Here is a 23,493-nt window from a genome sequence, read left to right as displayed (position 1 = left end):
ATGCACACCCACCCCACGATGCACCCCCCACCCCGCGATGCACCCCCCACCCTGCGATGCACCCCCACCCTGCGATGCACCCCCACCCCGCGATGCACACCCCACCCCGCGATGCACCCCCCACCCTGCGATGCACCCCCACCCCGCGATGCACCCCCACCCCGCGATGCACCCCCACCCCGCGATGCACCCCCACCCCGCGATGCACCCCCACCCCGCGATGCACCCCCACCCCGCGATGCACACCCCCACCCCGCGATGCACCCCCCACCCCGCGATGCACCCCCCACCCAGCGATGCACACCCCCACCCCGCGATGCACCCCCCACCCTGCGATGCACCCCCACCCTGCGATGCACACCCCACCCCACGATGCACCCCCACCCCATGATGCACACCCCCACCCCACGATGCACCCCCACCCCACGATGCACCCCCACCCCACGATGCACCCCCACCCCGCGATGCACACCCCCACCCCACGATGCACCCCCACCCCACGATGCACCCCCCACCCTGCGATGCACACCCCCACCCCACGATGCACCCCCACCCTGCGCTTTTCCTCACTCCCAGGAACAGCGCTCCCCTTCCTGAGCTCCGTGTGTGCTTTGTGCCCAGTCTTTCCAACTTAACTTCCCAATCAACCTAGGGCCTGTCACCCCCTTTCTCAGGACGAGTCCTTGGAGGTCATCGTTGTCCGCATCCCCCAAGACAGCACGTGGCAGAGCAGGCAGGGGTCGCGATGGGTGGCTCTTCCGGCCGGGTCCGCACCGCGGGTAAGTTAAGGTGGCCGCGTGGGGCTGAGCGCCCCTCACGCCTGGGGCTCGCTCCGGCTCTGGGTCCAGTTTTCCCGGTTGTTCTCTGCACCCGGTGCAGAGGGAGGGAGCGGGGCCGGCCCAGGCGCAGTCCCTCCCTCCCTCCCCGCCCCTCCCCCGGTCTTTAAGCTCCCGCCGGTCCCCGGAGGGGCAGTCCGGCCGCCCGTGCGCCGGGGATCGCGCGGATGGCGGCGCTGGCGGCGCTGGCCCACAAGGCCTGGAGCGCACGGCGGCTGCTGGTGTTGCTGCTGATGCCGCTGGCGCTGCTGCCCCTGGTCTTCGTCCTGCCACCCAAGGTAATAGCGCGCTGTCCCCAGCACCCTCTCTGCTTTACCTACCCCAGACTGTGGGGCCATTGCCTCCTCCCTCCCGCTCTCCCTCCCTCCCACAGCAAGGATTTGGGGTTCATGGTGTAAGTAAGTGCTGGGTGCCTGGTTGCACATTTTGTCCACAAAAGAAATGCCAATTGTGGACCCGGTGCACTTTGCGTCTGACCTCCATGAACGTGGGTTTGCAACTTGTCTAAAAGTAGGTATCGACTTTAAATGAAGTAGAACAGGTAAATAAATCCCTTAGAGCCAGGCCAGGCTCACCTCGCAGAAGTGAGGGGCAGCTAGGATTTAGTGAAGCCCACCCCCCTTCTAGGAAGGCTTTACCTGTGTACATCACCTTTTGCAATCCTTTCTTTGGCCTTCGGAGAGGAGAAAGCATGTACCCCACTTTTCAGAGGTGAAAGGCAAGGCTCAGAGGGCTTGATGTGCTCCAAAAGTGACTGAGTGGGGTGGGGACTCCTGGCTTGAGGCTGTCTGCAGACTCCCACAGAACTACCCTCTAGCACCCCAAGGGCAGCTGGCTGCATTCATGAGTCTTGATGATGATCGCGGCCCCTGAGCCCGAGGGGGTCTCTCACCTGTGCCAGCCTATCCCAGCCCATTGTGTCTCCTATTCCAGGAAGTTACTTCACTGCTCTTGGAATTAAGTGAAGTATTAGATGTCCATGGAAGTAGAGAGAAGGTGTCATTTAATGGTGTGTTTTGCAGCTGAGATGAAGGTTGCTGTGTGGAGGAAGACCTCCTTGGGATGGGGAGTAAGGAGGTGGTGTGGGGTGGCTGGGGAGGCCCAGGCTAACACGGGAGCACTGTCCTTTTTCCATTTTTTGTTTTTATTTGTTTGTTTGTCCAAGACCAGGACACAAACTTGGTATCTGATGTTTTTACTCATTGGCCAGTACTCTGAGTCATGCCTCCAACCCCAAGGGTTGGTTATTTCCTCCTCTCCTCTCCTCTCCTCTCCTCTCCTCTCCTCTCCTCTCCTCTCCTCTCCTCTCCTCTCCTCTCCCCTCCCCTACTCTCCCCTCCCCTCCTCTCCCCTCCTCTCCTCTCCTCTCCTCTCCTCTCCCCTCCCCTCTTCTCCCCTCCTCTCCTCTCCTCTCCCCTCCTCTCCTCTCCTCTCCCCTCCTTTCCCCTCCTCTCTCCTCCCCTCCCTCTTCCCCTCCCCTCCCCTCCCCTCTCCTCTCCTCCTTTTAAGGAGTTGCTTCATTAGTGTTGGTTTATGCAAGCCATTAGACTCCTGTCATGAACAGGAAGGAATAAATGATAGAATATGGATCAGGTCACCTTAGCCTATCCTAGATGACTTCCTGACCCAGGGGTCTGAAGTTAACCTCCTCTCTTCTCTAAGTCTCCCTGTGTCAGAGGGATAAGCGGGAGGGATGTTGAAAGCTGGTGCAGGCTACCTGGGACTATGGTCCTGGGGTGGGCAGAGCTCTGGGGTAGGAGAGAGGACATGGGGATGCTCTACCCCCAGCAGCCTCCATCACTGTTCTCTGTTCCACCTTCTGATGAGATTCATATATCCTGGGGCAGGCAGCGGCCCTTTCCCTGTGGATCTTGAAGGGAGACAATTCAAGTTTACAAAGACAAAAATCTCAAGGGCCAGGGAAGGGTGTAAAGCTAAAGCTTCATTAGCAACATCGGAGCCCCGAGGAGCACAGCGCAGAGGCAGCAGGGAGTGTGCCACCTGGTAGTGGGTCTCCTCGCAGGGTCTTCCTCGATGCTCGGCACCAGGCTGGAAGCAGGTTTCTCTGCCTCTGCTCCATTATGATGTTCACAACAACCAAGTGGCTGCTCTTTGTGTCCTTGCTCAACACGTGAGGAGATGGGAACTCAGTGGGGCCAGGTGACTTGCCCAAGGCCACACAGCAGGTCCCTGACCAGAACCCGCAGCCTGCACCTCTGTGCATTACTCACTGTGCTGGGTTGCTGTTTGGCAGGAACCACTCCATGCTTCCTGCAGCTCTCTGATAGGGACCTTTCTGTGGCCTATATGTCATTTCCTCTTTAAGTGTCTGAGAAAGGAGAGTCTGCTCTGAAGTGGGGGCCTCACCCTCCTCCAGACCCCCATACGTGCAGGTGAAGTCTGGCCGTCTAGAGCACCTCACATTCTTGTGTGCCTGGATATTTAGAATGAAGAGTCTCTCAGCCTAGTGTACAACGGATACATGTAGCCCACAGAACATTCCACCTGTTCCCACTGCTCCCAGTGGTGGCTCCACAAAGTCTGAAGGTCTAATTTATAAAGTTCTTGCTGTGCAAACCTGGCTCTAATATAAGGTTGGCAGCATTGGCCTCCATCTCCCACACAGCCCCTTGGAAGCCCCTACGTCCCCAGGCAGGTGCTGTTGTCCCTGGGGATTCCTAGGCATCACAGAGCTCAGATCAGAGAAGAAGCTGGCAAGACTTGGCACCTGCTGTGTGCGGAGTTGTCTAGAACGAGAGATGTCATCTCTGATCAAAGCCTGCAGACTGCACAGCTCTGATGGTCTGGGTGCTGGCTGGGGGAAGGGGAGTTGGTCAGCTTCAGGGTGATGGCACGGGGTCATGTCCTCTGGCCCAGTTCTGGGAATGCTGTCAGCAGGGAGGAATGGAGTGTGGCACCCCTGGGAGCTCCCAACTCTGACTCCACAGTGCCAGAGACTACTGTTGGGAGGCCCTGAATTCCTCTTCTTGGGAATTGAAGGTTTCAGGAACAGCTTTTGCAGCTGAAGAAACAGGCTAGGAGATGAACGATGGGAAGAACATGGTCCTAAGATTTGGGCATGGAACTCAGCTCTGAAACCCCTGAACCTCTTTTACCCTGCTTGTGATATGGGGAGGTCTCACCCCCTGGAAGGGCTGCTAGAGGAATTCTGAGATGGCAAAGAGGCCATGTGGATATGGAAGTTAATAACAATGGTGATAGATAGGAGTGATCAATTCTGCCTTTTGTTCACTTACTTTCACACCAGCCTTGAGAAGTAGAAGCGCTTGTCCTTACCTGGTTTTCACAGGTGGGAGAGAGAGAGAGAGAGTGGCCAAGTAGCAGTTGGGCCTGCACAGCTAGGAAACCCAACTTCACTCGCTTTTCCTCTTCTGGCCCTGGGTTGTGGGAGACAACATGCGAGACAACCTGGGGTTCCTCAGCACTCGAGTCTCGCTGCCTGGGTTGACCTGCTTGGACTCTGGCCAGCCCTTGCCTATGTGGTCTCTTGGTACCGTCTCACAGAACCTCAGAGAACTCGGGTAGGAAGTCTGTCCCTGCACTCTAAAATGTAGATTAGATCTGATCTGATTATTCACCCACATCAAGCAGGCTAGAGTCCCCAACTCCATATTATTTACTGTTATTCAAGATGTTATGCATTCATATTTTGCTACTGTTCTTTTTAAAAAACTTAAATGCACAGATTTTTTAAAGCATTGTTTTTTTTGGGGGGGGGGGTGAGTATTGTATATGAAGAACCAGAAGATAGAAGAACCAGTGATAGAAGAAAACTCACCACAGATAAGGAAGACAGCAAGGACGAGCTCGAGCCATTCAAAACCTTGGTTCAGGGGAAGGCAGGAGGGAGCAGGACTTGGACTTGTGCTGGATGGAGATGTGAGCTCTCCAAAGTAATTTGGAAAGGCCAGCACTTCAGCCCTGCCCGAGTCTTGGCCGGGCATGGGGCATGTGTGAAATTGCTTGGCGGCCGTGGGGGCCGGATGACAAGTGGTGGCTGGTAAATGCAGGCAGTCCCTGAGTGATGACCACCAGACCCACGGCCAGGCCCCCGAGCCCGGAGGCTGGTGCAGACCAGCCATGGGGCCTTTCTAGAGCCCCTGGGGAAGATCCGGCACAGCCAGCACCCTGACTGCAGCCCGGTGGAAAGGATTTCAGGCAAGGCACGACAGTATATGCCTGTAGTAGGCACGTGGGAAGACAGGCAGGGAGAGCAGGAGTTCAAGGCCAGCCAGGGCTATATAACAAGACTAACTCAGTAAAACCAAATAAAGAAAAGAATTTCTGACCTCTGCCTCCCCCCTCCTCTGCGCTGTGAATGCGCCTGTGTGGTTTTAAGCAATTCTGCTCATCGCCGCAGTGGGAAATGAACACGTGGCAGAGTCCACATCGGTTTCCCGGAGGGACTCGGTCATGTGCCTTGTCCTACCCTGAATTCCGATGTACCAGTCCCTCATCGTTCAGCAATGGCCTTCATGGGCCTGGGATGCCAGCCCTGGTATCTGGAGAGAGCCTGACTTGCTGGCATAGTTCCTGGCTATGCTCTCCTTCAGATACGAGTTCATCTCTGACCTGGGCCCCGCTATGCTGTGTGATTCATGAAGGATGAATGAAAAATGGAAACTACACATAACCTTTTCTGGCAGGATTTTGTGGTGAATATATAAGTTTCTATGTACAAAGGACAAAAGTTTTCTAGCCAGCTGCAGTGGTACATGCCTGTAGTCCTAACTATTTGGGAGTCTGATGTCCAGAGGACTGCAGTCTGAGGCCAGCATGGAGAGAGAAGTTCCAACCCGCACGGAAAGCAGAGATTGGGAGGAAGAAAAGTTTGAGAAACTCTGTCTTTCCGGGGGGGGGGGGGGGGAGGACCTGAATTCAGTGATGTGTGTCTGTGATCCTGGCAATGGCAAGAAGCATGGAGTAGGCAGATCACAGTCCATGGAGAGGGATGGAGACAAGTCAGCAGCAAAAAGCAGGGCTGGAATTGTGGCTCAATGGTAGAGCACCAATTTATTAAACTTAGCTCCTGAGTTCAAACCCTGGAACTATCGAGGGAGAGAAAGAGAGAGAGAGAGAGAGAGAGAGAGAGAGAGAGAGAGAGAGAGAGAGAGAGAGAGAGAGAGAGAGAGAGAGAGAGAGAGAAAGAGGTTTATTTGGCAGCCTAACCTCTGCTGACGTTTTTCAGGGAGGAATGTTTGGAGCTGATTTGGGAAGCAGAGATGGCTGGTCGCCCCACGGGAAGGGTTGAGTTGAGATGATTGATTCTGGGCCTTTATTTTCTCATCTGGAGACTGGGCTCCATCCCAGCATTGCCTCTGGCGTTGGGGATGAGGCTGGCATGAGATGGGCTTCACGCTGGGGGGGCGCCTGGCGAAGTCCTGGCTCGGGGCTCTCCGTGGCCACCAGCGCTGTCACCACGTGGGCCACGTCCCACAAAAGAGTGTGGCCACCCTTCTGGCTGACCCACAAGAAGGAGGAAACTGGGATTTGGGAGGAGCAGAGTTGTCTGAATCTTGTGGTGTGGGCCGAGCAGGCATGAATGCCAGTCCCCCACCCCCCACCTTGCTCAGTGAACACCCCATGATGACTTATTCTTGTGACGTTTCATTTCAATTCGGATGTCAGACTTCTACATGAGAGCTGAGGAGGCAGAGGTCAAGTTCACTCACTTCTTTCCTCTTTGTTTTGGTACTAGTGCTTAAACTTGGGTCCTCACTCTCTTGCTTGACTCATTTAAGCTCAAGGCTAGCACTCTACACTTGAGCCACAGTTCCACCTCCATGTTCAAGGACTTCTATTCAGAGCACTGCAGGTCCTCAGCAAGGGACGGGAAGCTCTGGGCTCTGCGGGCTACCTTGCTGCTCCCATCTTTAGTCCCTTTCCCCAGCGCCCCATCTGTTCCCACCACTCTGGCTTCCCGGTGTTTCCTTCAAGCTGGCTCTCACCTCAGCTCCTCTGCACTGTGCCCCTCTGTTTGTCGGAAGCCTTGCTTCATTCATGTCAGGTTGAACCTCAAAGGCCTCCCTTACCCACCTTTAGGCCCATCTAAGAGGAAAACAAAAAAAAAGCCTTCAGCTTCTCTTCTCTTCTCTGCCTTTGCTTTCTTCCTGCCTGTCTCCCTGTAGATGGCCAGTTTAAAGAATTTCAGCAGGCTCAGAGGCATGAGGCTGCCCATGGCTGGTTCCCATCTTGGTGTGATTGGGGCTGCAGTGGGGAGCCTAGTGTAGCCGGTGGTTGAGGTGTAGACCGTTGTTTGGTTGGTTTGCTTATAAAAGCATTGTTTCCTAGCCTGTAGGTGATTACCTGTAGGAACTGGCTAGCCCTGGGGGACAGGGCCCTTCCAGGGTACAGAGCCTCAAAAACAGAAACTACGAAGCAGAATCAGTGCAGTGGCTCCACTCTTCTCAGTACACTCCAACCTAACAGTCCTTTTACTTCTTCAGACCTGTCCAGATTGCTTCTGCTTCAGGGCCTTTGCACTTGCTAATCCCTTAACCTGTCACAGTTGGATCCTCTGGTCATTGAAGCCTCCAATGGCGCCTTCTCCTAGTTGTCCCCTTGGATTGATGACTCCATTGCAAGACTTGCTCTCCTCATCTGCAAAGTGCTCTCTAAGGCAGCTTCCCATCTTACAATCTTCACAGTGTTTGCCACAGCCAGAGTGGATACGAGCAAATGAATGAACTTGGATTTGAGGGAGGTTTTGATTTCAGAACACATGTGTGGCTAAAACCCCAGACTGCATCGTCACCACTGGGGAGGACTGAGGCCTTGGAGGTGCTTTTAGGGGCCTTCCTAGCCTGGGGTCCTCAGGAGCTCTGTGCCAGGTGGGCACGCAGACCCCCAACCTCAGATGGGGTCCTCTGAGGCCAAGCCAACTTTCCGCTTCCCAGACTCCAGCCAGGTGTGTAAACAGCCAGCGGCCAGCGGGAGGGAGATCGTGTTTCCTGACCCAGCTCTGCAGGACTCTGCCCTTTGCACTGGGTTGCAGCATCTGACACCCCAGACCCAAAGACTCAACGCCAGCACTCTAGCTGGGCCCAAAGCGAGCTGTACAGGGGCGGGCACCAAGACACTGCAGCCATGAGGTATCAGGGGCCTGGGGCAGAGATGCACAGGCCCTGCCTCCTCCTGGCTGTCTTCCTCGCCATGACTCACCTTCCTCATCCGAAAGGTGGGCACAGCAACACACACTGTGGGAAAGCCGGAACATGGCTGGTATGTACACAGCAAGATGGAGCCAGGCGCCCTGCCCACTCCACTTGCCTGAAATTCACTGGACAAGGAACACTGGTCCCCACTGGGTAAAGCCATGGGCCAGCATGCCCTACTGCCCGCCTGACAGGGTCCCTTCCCTGTCCCTTTGCTCTGCTCTCCCGTAGGGACCTGACGCATCTGCTTGCTGGCCTGAGAGACTTGTTGTCAGCCATGACAACTCCCCCACAGGACAGTGCTGGCCACAGGGAGGCTGTGGGAACCTGAGCTGCACCCAGGAGGCCACGAAACCAAGCTAGTGCCCCCCCCCAAGCCTGCCTAACAGTAGGTGCTTGTAAGCACTCAGGTACACGCGCTGACCCATCCCCACTCTGGGGCAGGTGTCTTGTCCACACATACACAGGAGGGAACTGAGGCACGCACAAGAGCAGAAGCAGGTGGATGGCCAGGTATGACCTGCAGTGCGCCACACCATGCCAAGTGCTGTGGAGAACCAAGCAGAGAAGAGATGGCAAGCCGGTATGGAGCCTGGACATTTGAGGCCCAGATGTTCTCCTTGGACAGGAGAGGCCTGAAGGAGGTGACAGTTGAACAAAGGTCTGAAGAAGGTGAAGGAATGAAGCCAGAGCATCTATACAGGGAGAGCACTCCAGGCAGAGGGTTTGCAGGTGCAAAGGTCCTGAGGTGGGGACATCGTGGGTAGTTAGAAAACAGGGAGCATTGCTTCCCAGGAGAATGACCCCCTGAGCCCCTAATCATGCAGCCAAAGAGCCTGGAAGCACTGTTCACCCAGTACCTTTGGGCAGGCTCCCCTCCAGCCTGAGAAAACCCCTGCTTGGCCAGATCTCCAGGCATGGGAGCTTGAAAGTGCTCCGGGCTCCATGTTGGGATCCGAGGGGACTGCTAGAGAGACGGGGGTGAAGGTGAAGAGCAGGAAAGAGCTGCCAATGTCACATAGTGAATCAGATGCTTATCCGGAGCATGTTCTATCTCCTACGGCCGAGTGAGGAGCCGCAGGGGCTCCAGGGCCAGGCTGTCCCACCCCACCTGCATCTGCCTACCCACTCCTGAATGATTACCCAGGCCCAGGAGCCCTATTACTGAAAGTGTCCAAGCGTTTAAACTTGTCAGGACATCTGCTAATGAGTCCAAGGGTCTAACTCTGCATTGGGGATGGGGGGGCGAGAGTGGCTGAGCTCAGAGGTCTCCTGGAGCCACTTCCCCTCCCCCTCCACTAGTCCAAATGGACAGGGGGGCCCCTAGCTGCCGGCATGGGACATGGGGCAAATGGGAACCAGGCTGTGGGCTGCCTTGACCAGTTCCCTTGCGTGCCCAGAGTGGGTTCTTGGGTCTGCCCTTGCCCCTCAGCCTCTCCCTCCAGCGAACGGGAGGCTAAACTCAGCCCTGCTCATCCTCCAGTGGATGAGGGCCTGAAGGGCCCAGGCCTGGGCTGTGCTGGGAGAAGACACAGTGAGGTTCAGGCTGCCCAGCTGGATGCCCGGCTTAGGACCTCGTGGGGGCTGTGGGGGCCAAGCCCTCCCGGGTAGCAGGCTTCCTCCTGAGGAGTCACAGTGGGCAGCTGGTCCCATCCTTCTCACTGAAGGGATGGCTGCCAGCTCTCTGCCTGGCACGGGGCCTCTAGTCTCTGCCAAGAGCCTGGTCAGTGGCCAGTACCCTGACAAAGCCTACTGCAGCCTGGGGAGCTGACCGGGGACGGGGCCACAGCGTCCCAAGAGCTCCTGAGCTTGGGCCCTGGTGAAGGGGCAGCTTCTCTCTCCCTTCTTTTCTTTTCTCTGGCAGAGCAGCCGGTTTGGGGCAGGAGAAAGCTGCCTGGGGTTGCCTGGAACTCATTCTCCAGCTCAAAAATTAACCACCTGACACCACATTTTCCAGTGTGTTCCGTCTGCAGACTTTAATCCCCAAGGTGATGTACTGGCTGAGCTCGAGGTGCTGGGTTTCTTCGGGGAGGATTAGAAGCTTCCTGTAGCAGGCCCTGGAGAGGATGTCTGGAGCAGGTTGGCATGAGTCCAGCTGGGTCAGGGGCTGTGCCCAATCCCCATGCCCACCCTGGCCTTACTCCCAACCAAGGCCTGGATAAGGGGAAGCCAGGGTGGCACCACAGAGCAGATGGAGTTTGAGCCACCAGCCAGGGGCAGGCTGTGTCTTGCCCTGGTGCCAGCCTGCTCCCAACCTCGCTACCAATAGCAATACCAGTAGCTCCAGGGATCTAGTCTCTCAGTGAACTAAGACAGCATGGGCCCTTAGCTTTGCAGTCCCTTCCAACTTGCTGTGTAACTTCAGGCAAGCCACTTTCCTTCTCCCGGCAACCCTGTCCTCCACTGTTCACTATACCAGCATGTCCCAATGTCCACACTATTGTCATTGACACGACTGGCTATGTCCCCTGGGACAAAGTCCTCCCCTGCTGGGAACCTAAGATCAAAGGGTCTCAGGCCTTTATGCTCTAAGACCCAAGGACAACATTGTTAAATTCTAGATTTCAGAAAGTAAACATGCCATATAGATAATAGGTCTCACTGACACATGATTCTTTTTTTTTTTTTTCAGTTGTGGGGCTTGAACTCTGGGCCTGGGCACTGTCCCTCAGCTCTTTAGCTCAAGGCGAGCACTCTACCGCTTGAGCTACAGTGCCACTTCTGGTTTTCTGGTGGACTTTCCTGCCCATGCTGGCTTTGAACCGTGATCCTCAGATCTCAGCCTCCTGAGTAGCTAGGATTACAGGTGTGAGCCACCAGCACCTGGCTTGACACATGATTCTTAATAATCAATGCAGTCTTCACAAGTCCTCCTTTATTAAGAGCTCCCCATGTCGCTCTCTCTGATTCCTGCTTATCCTATGTTAAATAAATCTCTCTCTACTTGCTATTATGAGTATGGAAGAGATAGGGCAGAAGGTAGATAGCTAACCACCCAAGATCAAGGGCTGGACCATGAAGGAGCTGGGTCTCATGCCTGCCTGATCCCAGCACCCACACTTTACACCAGGACACAGACAGAAGAAAGGAAATGACTCTGATGACGAAATTGCTCCTTCCCAGGGTGGGGTAAGGCATATGTAGCATAGTTCATTACCTTTCTGAGAAGTTGAGAATAGAGAACAAAAGGCCATTTCTGGTGATGGAAGGGAAGAGGAGCTGGCAAGTCCCTGAGGTGGATGGGACAGCACGGGGTGAGTCTGAGCAGGCTCAAAGCCCCTGGCAGGCGCAGGGTGTTGGAGAGGCCGGTGGGAGAGAAGTGACTGGCAGTGATCAGGAATGCGGTTGGAATGGTTTTAGGTTTTTTTGTTTGTTTGCTTTTTCTGTTTTTTTTTTTTTTTTCTTGAGAGAGGGTTTCATAACACAGCCAGGGCTGCCTGTGAACTATGATCCTTCTGTCTCAGCTGTCTGAACACTGGGATTACAGGCATGTGCCACCACTCCCAGCATCTAGCATCCATTTTTGACCAAGGAGACATAAATAGTAAAAGATACATTGAAGCCCTTCTTGGGTCTTCTCCCTGAGTTAGGCTCCAGCCTGTTTCACGGAGAGTGATGGGGGCCATGGTAGTGTGAAAGTCCCTGAGAGCGATGGCAGTGGGAATCCCACCTCAGTGCTGATGGTCCTGGCCCCACACTTCCTCCAGCAAGGAACTGGTCTTCAAGGAATGGCCTCAATACTGCGGAGAGCAGCTAGTGTGTGACTTACAAAAGGAGGAAGGGTGAGGAACAGGAAGAAAGGGGAAAGTCAACAAAGAGCACACACTGGGAGAGCTGTGTTCTAACGTGGGAGAAATTGTTAAGTAGATACTTGTCTGCAAAATATAGAAAAAGGGAAATGATGGCCCTCCTAAAACAGATCTCTAAATAAGAAAGAAAAGAGTTCAAAGACTAGACATTAAGAAGTAGAGGGAGATAAAAGCAGACAAAGCTTAGGAAGGAAACAAACAAAGCTGTCCTGTTATGAAAGCCATGTTAGAAGCAGTGAAATAGGGACATGGCCAAACCATAACCTGGTGTACAAGCTACAGGTGCTTCAACAAAACCGAGTGGAGAAGAGGAAGGAAGGAAGAAGGAAACAAACATGGAAGACAGCAGAAATCCAACATCTGCATACTTGGTACTCTTACAGAAGAAAATGAAGCAAGACAGAAAACAATACTAGACTCTTTAATAGAAGAAAATCACTGTAAGGATTGTGGTTCAAAGCCAGCAGGAAAGTCCATGAGACTTATCTTCAATCAACCAGCAAAAATCTGATACAGAGATGAGACGCATTTGGTAGAGCACCAGCCTAAAGTAGAAAAGCACCTATGTCCTGGCGTGCATACGTACGTGCACACGCGCACACACACACACACACACACACACACACACACACACACACACACACACACACACACACATTGAAAGAGCAGATTGTCTCTTAGGAAGAAAACTTATGGAGTCCTCAATACTGAGATGTGTCAGGGCCACATTAATGGGCCTTGAAACATCTCAGACATCCAGGCAAAAGAAACCTCAAGAACACCCTAGGGAATTCCGGTTGGCCTCCATTTCCATAGTATAGTAATGAAATAACCAACTCTTTAAAAATTCTAATGTAAGAATTTTACCAGTGTTACTAACTTGGTGTGCAGAGAATTATTCTTTCTACAAATATTGATGTTTGTTATAGAAGTTTAGAAACAGTGAATAAATCTGAAAATATTCACAACCCTAAGATCATTCTCCCTACCAAGAACATACATTCAAAAATTTCACAAGTATCAGTCCACGGGGCCCTCTGGGATGTAGACACCCCAAGGTAATGACCCCCCCATTTGTAGAGGAACAAACTCAGGCCAGGGGCTCAGGAATTCAATAACAATGTGTTGTACCCAGAGCTTCCAGCCCAACAGAACTTTCTGTGGTAATGGAAATGTTCTATATTCTTGTCTCAGGAATTCAATAACAATGTGTTGTACCCAGGGCTTCCAGCCCAACAGAACTTTCTGTGGTACTGGAAACGTTCTATATCTGATCTGCCCAAAATGGCAGAAACCAGTCATGTGGCCAGTAGGACTGAGAAGCAGGAATGGTTATTTTCAGTTGATTCTAATTAATTTAAGTGGAAATAGCCATATGTGGCCTGGGCTACTGTATTTGGAGGGTCTGGCTCTAGAGATTTCCTGGTCATTCTTTTCGTTTTTGTTTTTTTTTTTGGTCGGTCATGGGACTTGAACTCTGGGCCTGGGCACTTTCCCTGCGCTCTTCAGCTCAAGGAGGGCACTCTACCGCTTGAACCACAGCTCCACTTCTTCTTTTCTAGTTGTTTATTGGAGATAAGAGTCTCATGGACTTTCCTGCCCAGGCTGGCATTGAACTGCGATTCTCAAATCTCAGTCTCCTGAGTAGCTAGGATTACAGGCGTGAGCCACCTGTGCCTGGCCATTCTTTTCCTTCTAAGGCAACCGACTGCTATCCACTGCCCATCCATACCAAGTGCCTCCTTGGTCACTGTGGTCATCCGAGGCAGAATTCTTGCATGTAGTACCTGGTTTCTTAGGCCGAGCTCTCTTTGAGCCTAGTCTCGGGCTCTTGCATCTCTGGAGGATTGGGCTGAGTCATCTGACTTTAGTTGACAGAGGGAATCTTCTAGAAAAATGGGGAAAGATTCTCCTGGATCCCTGGGCCCCTCTGTGAGACAGAGCAGAGCCCCGGGGACAGAACAAAGGCCAGAGGCAAACTGCTTACCCTGAGGGACCCAGGAAGCCCATCTGTAAAGTCAGATGCCTCCTTCAACCTCTGAACTCCAGAAGTTAAAATTCAAAGGAACAGTGCTGGAAATCACGTGACAACCACATACCTTACCCTGGTTCTGCAAACTCGAAGCCTGCACCTCATGGGAGGTCACCAAGCAAGAGGCCCAGGGGCAGAGGTAGCAGGGATCTGCTGTGGGGTGGAGTAAAAAGTAGATTCCTATGCCCCCCCACTCCATCCTCCCGGCTCCCCCCCCCCCCATTTGCCAGGACCTGGAGCTGGGGCCTCCCCTGTGCTCTCCATGGTCCTGAAGGTATCTCTCCGCTTATCCAGACCTCAGTCTTAACACTTACAAACTGGGAACTTTTTAATGGAGCAAAGCCTTTTAACCCAGGGTACTGTGACCCCTTGTACTCTGTCAACATGCAGGAACAGAAAGCAGGCCTTAATTACCAAAGATAACCATCACCCGTCAACTAAAAATATGTCACTGAGAGGTCACAGCTAGTGACTATGGGATGGACGCCACTTGCAAATGTGGTTGTTTTTACTTGTCCTTTTCATGAGACAATCATTAAATGATGAGATCTGGCAGAGTGAGGCTCGTACTCTCAGCGGCCCTGAGGGAGAGGTGCCCTCACTTTGCTACTTCTCCAGCCCTCCCTGCTGGACCCAGGACACTAATGCCCAGTGCCACTGTAAGTGATGATGAAGTTTGGGCATTTCTGTGTGTGAGAGAATGCCTCTGTGCACCCCAGCACTGGGGAAGGTTAAGGCAGACATGGGAGAGTTGGTGGACTTCCTTCACATCAGTGATGGAACCTGAATACAGTGCCTGATCTGAATCTCTTACTCGTTCAGCAAGGGGACACCTGGCACAGCACTGTGGACCCAGCACTCAGCTCTGCCACCCCCCCTTACTCCCTCTGCCCTGGGAGAACCTCTGTTCTCTGGAACCCAGCCCCATCTTCCAGGCCCAGCAGGACAGGGAGCAGGTGAAGGGCCACCGTGCTCATTAATTCCCCCCCCCCAGATGCCTGGCATCCAGCTGGCAAATCTGAATTCATTTGCCCACAGGAAGCTCGGCTGGGGCGGGGGCTATTTGGGGTCACCCAGCGCTGATCCAACCCCTGACCAGCAAGGTAATAAAGCACTCTTAACCCACTAGCTGCCAAAGCCTGGTGTGGGTCAAGGGTCCACATTCCATTCCTGCCACTACCCTAGTATACCACACAGCCCACCTGAGCTGTGGCCCTTCCACCCATCATAGTTCCAAACTAGAATCATCTCAGTGTCCAATTACATATCCACAGACTGGGACATACTCAGCAATAAAAGAGAAGGTAATGCATGCCACAAACCCCTGAGGAAGACCACCGGCATGAAAGTCTGTCCTGTGTGTTCCATTGACGCAGAGTCCAAAGACAGTGATTGAAGTCACAGTGCGTGCATGCATGCGTGTGTGCACGCACGTGTGTGTGTGTGTGTGTGTGTGTGTGTGTGTGTGTGTGTGTGTGTGTGTGTGTGTGTGTGTGTGTGTGTGTGTGTGTGTGTGTGTGTGTAGGGGATGCCTTGTAGGGAGTGGGGACTGGACTGAAGGAGATAGGAGATACTTGAGATGAGGGGAATGTCCATCTATCTGTCTAGGTTGGGTTAAAGGCAGTGAGTCTGTCCAAACTCCTTGAACTGGGCTGTTACAATGGAGCTATTGTATCACTTGTAAATTGTAGCTCAGCGAGGCTAATTTTATAAACAGAGCTGTTCATTTTTCTCCCCAGCTTTTACCATGAAATGTTTCCAGTGGGGGGAGTTCTTTTCCTATTCTCAGTACCCCTGTAGACCTGTGGCTTCCCCAGACACTTGAAAAAAATCTGCAGTTGCTTCTATACCTTAATGAGGTCTCAGTTCAGAAATGAGACCAAGATCCTCCACTTTCCTACCTGGGCCAGAAGTTGGAGATGGGCAGTGGGGGGAGACTGGTCTTCTCTTATGGTGTCACCTCTTCCTCCTCCATCCTCTGGGAAGATGGCATCATTCATTTCTTCATCCTTTCTTTGTGGAGAGATTTTTGAATGATTGACTATCTTTCTTTAATAGACTCTGAAACATACAGCTGTATCTTTTCCTGATACCTGAGTATTATATTTTTTCCAAGAAGGTACTCTGCTTCCTCTAAAGTTGTTAATTATAAGTATACAGCTGTTTAGGCTCTCTTGATTTTCCCTTTGGGGCCGCAAGTTGTAGTCAGGTCCTTTCTTCGTTCTTTATTTTCTTGAGATAGATCCTGCTATGTCACCAAGTTAGCCTGCAACTCTCAGTCCCCCTACCCAGCTCCTCAAGTGCTGGGATTACAGGCATTATCTTACTTGGCTCTCTACTTAAGATCTGGCCTTAGCATGTTGCTAGTGGGAAGCTATATTATCTCCTAAAAATTTTAATTTGGGTGTTATTCATGAGTGTCTCACCCACTCTGTGTGTCTTCCACACCTTGTCCAGATAAGGGATAATGTTTGCAAAGTTCCTCTACTGCCCCCAACTTTGTTTATAGTACCATGACTGCAGGATACTACAGAGCCTGACTTAGGAGTCTGCACAAGCTTTCATTCTCTGAGGTGTGGTTCAAGTAGGTTCTCCCCAGCCTTCTCCTTGCAGTTGTCTCCCTTTGGCCTCTAAACTAAATTACTTAATCCTGAGCGACTTAGAGCCACATCCGCTACTGCATATGCCTGCTCCTGTGGGCAGGTGTGTCTGCAGCCTTGCCCTACCCAAAAAATGAGCTCCTGAGGGTAGATGACATCTACTCTCTTTATATCCAGAAGCTGAAGCTGGCAGCTGAGGAAAAGCTAAGGGTCATAATATATCCTTCCTTCGTCCACCCATCCATCCATCCATCCATCTATTCACCCATCAATCCATCCATCCATTCTCTACTGGCTGATACCAAGTCTTTACAATACCAGCCACTGTGCTAGGCCCAAAGGACACAAAGATAATGAGAGACACGAATCAAGGACCCTGTCTTCAAGGGATTTGTATGGAAGTCAGGGAAACAGAGAGTAAGCATGTCATGTTGAATGCCCAAATCTGTGGAGGTTACATAGCTGTCTGATGCAGAACTTTCAGAAGGCCTCTGCTCAGCTCCTTGCAGATCTCCCCCGTCAGTACACAGAACCGTGTGGAGCATGCACGCACTCTTCTGGGCATGGCATCACTACACCTTTCATTCTAGAACCACTCTTAGTATGTCTCTTCCAGAAACACATATTTCCATCTGGTGGGTGTCCTGTAAACCAAGCTCACCCTTGTTCTCTGTGTTTGACCCAGATAAGCCCAGATTTGGCTGGAAGACATGACTCCCATACAAAAAAACCTTCTGGCATAGGCATCTCATGCCTGGTGCCAAATACTTCTCCAGTGTCAGCTTGGAGAGATGCTGGCATCTCTGAGGAGCTTCTGTCTTTGATAGGTTCTCCTGAAGGACTTCAGGGGAGGTCTGGAGGCCGGGGGGCAGGGAGAGTGAGCAACTGTGATATAGGTGTGTGAATTAGATGAGTGTTAACAGAATCTTACACGTGTAGGGACCTTGGGAAAATGGCATTCAACAGGCCTCAGTTCTTCTAGTAGAAAAACAGACAAACCTCATGGTTGGGAATTGGTTCTCAGAGTGTGAGTTCCCTGGAGTATGTTTCCTTGGTCAAGCTTGTGTCTAATGCCAGAGGAAGCCAAAGAAATCCCAGGTGTGAGCCAGATGGTGGGGGCCAAAGGGAGCTGGACTGTCTCAGTCCATGTGAGATGCGATACCAAAATGCCACAGAATGGGTAATTGTCAAACAGCAGGCCACAAACCTCCAAAACTCCATTTCATTGCTCAACAGATATTCAAAATGGAGGCACTGGCAGAGTTAGTGCCTAATGAGGGCTGGCTCTGACTCAAGGGTGCCCTGCTGCTGCTGCACCTCACTTGGCAGAAGGGAGGCCCTGGGTCTCTTTGATAAGGGCCCTGATCCCATTGATGATAACCAAACCCTCATAGCCTGAAGTCCCACCTCTTGTTACTGCCACAGTGTCTAGGTCTAAACACATAAATGGAGGAAAGGGAAACACATTCAGGAGATACTGACATATCTGCCTTTCCAACTGCGCACTCAGTTTCCTGGCCCACACTCTGCTTAGCACTTGTCCCTCTGGGAGCCATGTTGTCTCCCGGAGTAGTGGAAGCCAATGAGCCAGGGATGGCCTAAGAACATTTTGTGTTGACTTTGTTCTCCCTCACCTTCTCACTGCCCTTCTAGAAGTTTCTGGGATCCCTGATCAAGTATATTCTTTTTATTCTCATCTGTATGGCAGGGGACACATGTAAGCCAATGGGAGTATTTCATTGAATTCTGCAACAGTCTTTGGAAGGGGCCAGAAATAGCTTGCTCATCTTATAGCTGAGCAAAATAAGACCCAGAAAGGTCACAGCACCCATACAAGGTCAAGGCCTGGGACACTTCCACACCCACTGCTTCTCTGCATGCTCCCCTGCAGGAGGGCCGCTGTCTGTTCGTGGTTCTGCTCATGGCAGTGTACTGGTGCACAGAGGCCCTGCCACTGGCCGTGACCGCGCTACTCCCCATCATCCTGTTCCCCTTCCTGGGCATCCTACCCTCCAACAAGGTCTGCTCCCAGTACTTCCTCGACACCAACTTCCTCTTCCTCAGTGGTCTGATCATGGCCAGCGCCATCGAAGAGTGGAACCTGCACCGGAGAATCGCCCTTAAGGTCCTCATGTTTGTGGGGGTCCAGCCTGCCAGGTTAGTGAATGCCTATGTGCCATACACAACGACAGGCCCTTGGGGTACCATTGTCATCCATAAGAGCCCCTGGGGAGAGGGTTCACATGCTGAGGCCCTGGCCCCATGCGTAGGGACTGCTGTCCCATGGCCTTAGAGCAGTGGGCCCTGGCTGTCCTCTAGACTTGGACTTTTATTCTCAGAGGATCAGGTGTTCTTTCACTGCATTTAGACCCAGCTCAGGATTTAAAATACTATAGCAGAATAAAGTTATGCAAACAGCTTCCTTTATAACACATATCTGTGCACCACTGATAACAGCAGGTAGGCCTGGGAAGACCCATGACTTTGTGGCAGGTTTGGATGTCAGAGTCAGCCCAACATCTACAGCTCTTTATATGTGGTAGGGCAGCACATTGGAAAATCAATACAAAGAAGAAAGGAAAAAAAAAACCATGAAACCTAGATTCTGTTGGTGGGAAAGGACCAAACAAAGGCTGGGAGGAAGAGTCCAGGCATGTTGGTTGCTGGTGGGAAGTCCAGAAGTTTGAGCCAAGGTGGAGCGGGAGGGGAACAGGAAGAAGGCTGGTGAGGCCATTAGGTTAGCTGGCAAATCTTGATGTCCAGCCACTTGATTCTGAAGTAGGTGCCATTGAGGGTTTGGAGACACAGGAGCGACCACTGCAGCCTTGGAAAGCCTTCAGAACTATCTTCCCACAGGTACCTGTGGCCGTTTCACTGAGACAAATTGAGCCAAGGATTCCTTAGACCTAAAATAAATCTGATTACTGGTCCCTGGCTGGCCTTCTCTGGACCTTGACTTTCAGTCTGCCAAATGGGCAGGGGTTTGGCTTCCTCAAGCACGAGAATCAGAAGCTAGGAGCAGAGGAACTCCAAGACCTCGTGGTCTGGGTCCATCATGCACTTCACTTTGAACTTCCTCTGGTCCTCAGGCTCATCCTGGGGATGATGGTCACCACCTCGTTCCTGTCCATGTGGCTGAGCAACACCGCCTCCACCGCCATGATGCTGCCCATCGCCAGTGCCATCCTCAAGAGTCTCTTTGGCCAGAAGGAGCCTCCGAAAGACCTCAGCCAGGAACATGAGGAGAATGCAGGTGAGGCTTGAAAAGGCACTGGGGCCTGCTCTACCCTTGTGAAGGGGTGGGGCGTGATATCGAAAGGGTGTTGGGGAAGGCCACAAGCGTACACCATTATTGGGCACCTAGTCCATGTCCAGTAGTTGTAACTGAGACTTAGAAATTCAAAACATGGCTCCTTGGTTTGGAAGGTTTTGCATTTATTGAGCATACTGTGAGCTGAGCAGTGAGCCAAGTGAGCTACATATGTAGCTTCTTGCCCTTCAAAGTGGCCCTTTGAAAGAGGCACAATAATTATACTTGCTTGCAATCATTTGAACAGATGCTGTGTCCCTACTCACAACAGAAATGCCCATGGAAACTATGAGATTTCAGTCAACAAGACCGGTACCACCAAGGCAGCTGGGGCAGCAGATTGGAGAGTGAGGGCAGCCAGTGGTGGTGGGGGGCATGGGGGAGGGGAGGGGTGAAGGAGGGAAGGCAGGCATGGGAACTCCCCAGCACTGCTGGGGAGGGCATGGCCCAGCTAGACATCAGGCCCTCAGAGGCAACATGGCCATACTGGATGCTAGCTGCATTCATCTGGGGCTGGGAATTTGAGGGGGTGTGAGTTCCATAGCTAATAAAGGGTGGCATTGCTCACGTAGGATGCCATGCTGCTTTTATGAGACACCATAATTAGCAAACCAAAGTGTCTAAACCGATCTCCTGAAGCAATTGTGGTCATAGAACAAACCATCATGTGGCTCACAGTGGTGACCAAGGTCACGGTGCCAATTATGTATGAGCAACAACTCGGCTTGTTGCATGAAAAATAGAAAGCTAGGCACACAGAACCTAGTTGCTCCTGTGGGAAGGATGTCAGAGAGAGCCCAGGTTAGAAGAGAGCTAGCCCAGAGAAGGGAAATTGACTTTCTCAGATCACACAGCAAATGGCTGAGCCCAACATTGGACCCAGGTAATTTGGCTCCAGAGCCCACTCTCTTATCCATGAAACCAGCTATACCACTGAGAATTATTTTGGCCAAAGTAAAAGAATGTCTGTCTTTGGTTTAATAATAGGGAGTGTTTTCTTCGGATATCATGAAGTTAGAGAAAGGCAGTTCTGGGATCCATTCAGAAACACATCAGTTCTTGCTGGTAACTCTGGTCTCTCATGGCCACAAAGTACAGCCATATCACGGCCACCATAAGAAGTCTCACTTTTATGGGGCTGGGAAGGTAGCTCAGTGGTAGAGCGCTTGCCTTGCATGCCTGAGGCCCTGGGTTCGATTCCTCAGCACCACATAAGCAAAATGAAAAAAGCCGGAAGTGGCGCTGTGGCTCAAGTGGTAGAACACTAGCCTTGAGCTGAAGAGCTGAGGGACAGCGCACAGGCCCAGAGTTCAGACCCCACAACCGGACCCCAAAAAAAAAAAAAAAGAAGAAGTCTCACTTTTATTGACATATATATGTATACATATGAAAACTATATATATAGTTATATATATATATATATATATGTGTGTGTTTATATTGTTGTTGTTCTGGGGAGTGAACTTGGGGCCTCTGTGATATCCCTGAGCTCTTGGGCTCAAGACTAGTGCTCTACCACTTTGAGCCACTTCCAGTTTTCTGGTAGTTAACTGGAGATAACAGTCTCCCAGACTTTCCTGCCTGAGCTGGCTTTGAACCACGATCCTCGGATATCAGAGTCCACCTAGCTACCTAAACATATTTTTAAAGCTAGCTTTAAATAGATACATATGTAGGCAGAAATTGTTAGTCTATCCCTGTATCAATTCTTCTTTTGTTCTTTTAGTAATAGAATCCCCACAGGGCAAATGACTGTGCAGAGCAAAGACTGAATTTCCTAGCTTCCCTTTTGGTTAGATGTGGTCAGATGATTAAGTGTAGCCAGTGGGCTGTAAGTAGAAATGATAAGTCTAACTGCTGGCTTCTGCCCTCCTGCTGTGTACTTCCTGCTGTCTGCTTCCTGCTGGGTACTTCCTGCAGTCTGCTTCCTGCTGGCTGGATGTAAATGTAATGGCAGAGTAACAGAGACCACCTGGGATTCAAAGATAGAAGCCACATCACTCAAGAGATGGGAAATCGGCCCAGTAGACTTGGGTTCTATCACTATCACATATAGTTATGTTCTTTGCAGTGTGTGTTAAAATGAACAGGTACCTGTTAAAAGTAAAACATTGCTCCACAAAGTGATTGTCATGCTTCAGCAGTGTATGCCTTGCCCCATCATGCACAAAACAGTTCTGCTCATTTTATTTTCACTACAGCCCTGAAAGCTCAGAGTACGTTAAGCCCTTTACAGGTGAGATGCAAAGTGATCACATGATTCGTGCAGAATTCTGCTGTCATTACCTAAGCAGAGCTAGGACTTCCACAAGGGAAGTCTTGTTCCACGTGGAAGGGAAGAGGTAACAGTAGTTGGATGATTTTCCTGTAAATAAGCAGATAGTAAACAGCTCTGGCTGTTTCTGGGGCAGCTAGCTACTCAGCACTGTCTCCTGCCCAAGGTAACACACAGTGTGGTTGTAATGCAAAGTCCTGAGTCATTTGCCCTGTGCTGTAGAGTGTGAGAAGGCAGGAGAGTCTGGAAGCTGGGGTGGACACTTGACTTCCAGGCCACAGGATCGGAGAGTGAGGGCTGGTTAATGATCAGCCTCTGAGGCCCAGGACAAGGCTAACTCTGGGGCAGAGAGATGTCCTTTTCACCCAGTTTCTGTGCTTTGGTCAGGCCGGTGGCTGGAAATGAGACAAGCTATGGGATGTGGAAGTTGGTGTTGGTGGAACAGGAGAAGGACAAGGAGTCTCCCTGGGACCTTAAGTTCACCTGTAGCAGCCACACAACAATGCTAATATGAGGGTCATTTTCTAAAGACCTACTGTGTATGAAATATGACCCTGTGCTCATACCCATTAGCTTGTTTAATCTTCCTAATGGTGCCAGAAGGTAGACAGTCTCCTTTTACAGATGAAGGGACAAGCTCAGAGAGGCAGAATCATTTGCCCAGAGTTACATGGAGTGAGGACAGAGTTTTGTCTGAATTCACAACCTGCACTTATGAGTGATGAGCCACAGGGCCTGGATCAGAAGGGAGCAGACCTCAGGCAGGGTGGACCTCACTGGACAAGACCCCAGCGCTCTTCAGTGTTGGTGGGAAGTCCTACACATTTCCCATTCCCTTCCCCAGCTCTGTGGCACTTCTTCCATTTTCCCTGTAAGCGTTCATTACGTGTTCCACCTACAGTGGGTACTGTTCTCACCACAGCTGTCAGAGCCCCTGGGATAAAGATACTAAAAGCAGGAATGAGCCCCATATCTTTCAACCAGTGAGGGACCCACCTGACTTCCGATACTATGGAATTTGCCTCTTCTGACCAAAGAAAGTCACTGTGCATGCCAGCAAAGCTGTTGTCTAGGAATGCCCAAGATGTCACCATTTGCAAAGCAATCTTTGACTGGATGAGGCATTGACTTCCTCTTCCACTTTTCCTGCATCGTGCCAAAGCACCTCCTGCGAGTTCTCACCCACAGCGTGAGGACAAAACCTCCTGTGTTGTGCTGATTGAGTGACACATGGAATTCAGAGCCAGTGTGGGGAAGTGACTGTATGTGGCAATGGATGAGAATTACTGTCAGGCTTTTTGGAGCTGAGAAGGGTGTGTGTGTTCCCTTGTTTGTGATCTGCCCTGTGAAGGCTCCACGAATCCTTCCCATCTCCACAAATAATGGCCACAGTCCTATCCACCTGTAACACTCAGCACAGGCTGGGTAGTCAGCAGACACAGTGTTAGAAGAGAGA

At 51.6% G+C, this 23,493-nt stretch overlaps 1 protein-coding gene across 8 annotated transcripts in view; it reads left to right on the top strand.

Moving 5' to 3' along the window:
• The first annotated feature begins 970 nt into the window (after positions 1 to 970).
• Positions 971 to 23,493, top strand: part of Slc13a3 (solute carrier family 13 member 3) — a 52,459-nt gene continuing 29,936 nt past the window's right edge. For 7 of the 8 annotated variants that reach the window (XM_069989909.1, XM_069989903.1, XM_069989905.1 and 4 more), the window contains exons 1-3: positions 971 to 1,114; positions 18,344 to 18,609; positions 19,542 to 19,705. In XM_069989909.1, coding sequence (XP_069846010.1) covers positions 1,004 to 1,114; positions 18,344 to 18,609; positions 19,542 to 19,705 — 541 coding nt within the window. In that variant the 5' untranslated portion in view covers positions 971 to 1,003. Of the gene's footprint in view, positions 1,115 to 9,894; positions 10,000 to 18,343; positions 18,610 to 19,541; positions 19,706 to 23,493 lie in introns of those variants that run through there. The other variant, XM_069989906.1, reaches the window with a different exon arrangement.

Source organism: Dipodomys merriami, unplaced genomic scaffold (genome assembly GCF_024711535.1).
Source record: "Dipodomys merriami isolate MVZ:Mamm:240054 unplaced genomic scaffold, mDipMer1.0.p SCAF_39, whole genome shotgun sequence".
NCBI lineage: Eukaryota > Metazoa > Chordata > Mammalia > Rodentia > Heteromyidae > Dipodomys > Dipodomys merriami.
The sequence above is the reverse complement of the archived record's forward strand: the minus strand, read 5'-3'. Positions and strand labels throughout refer to the sequence as shown.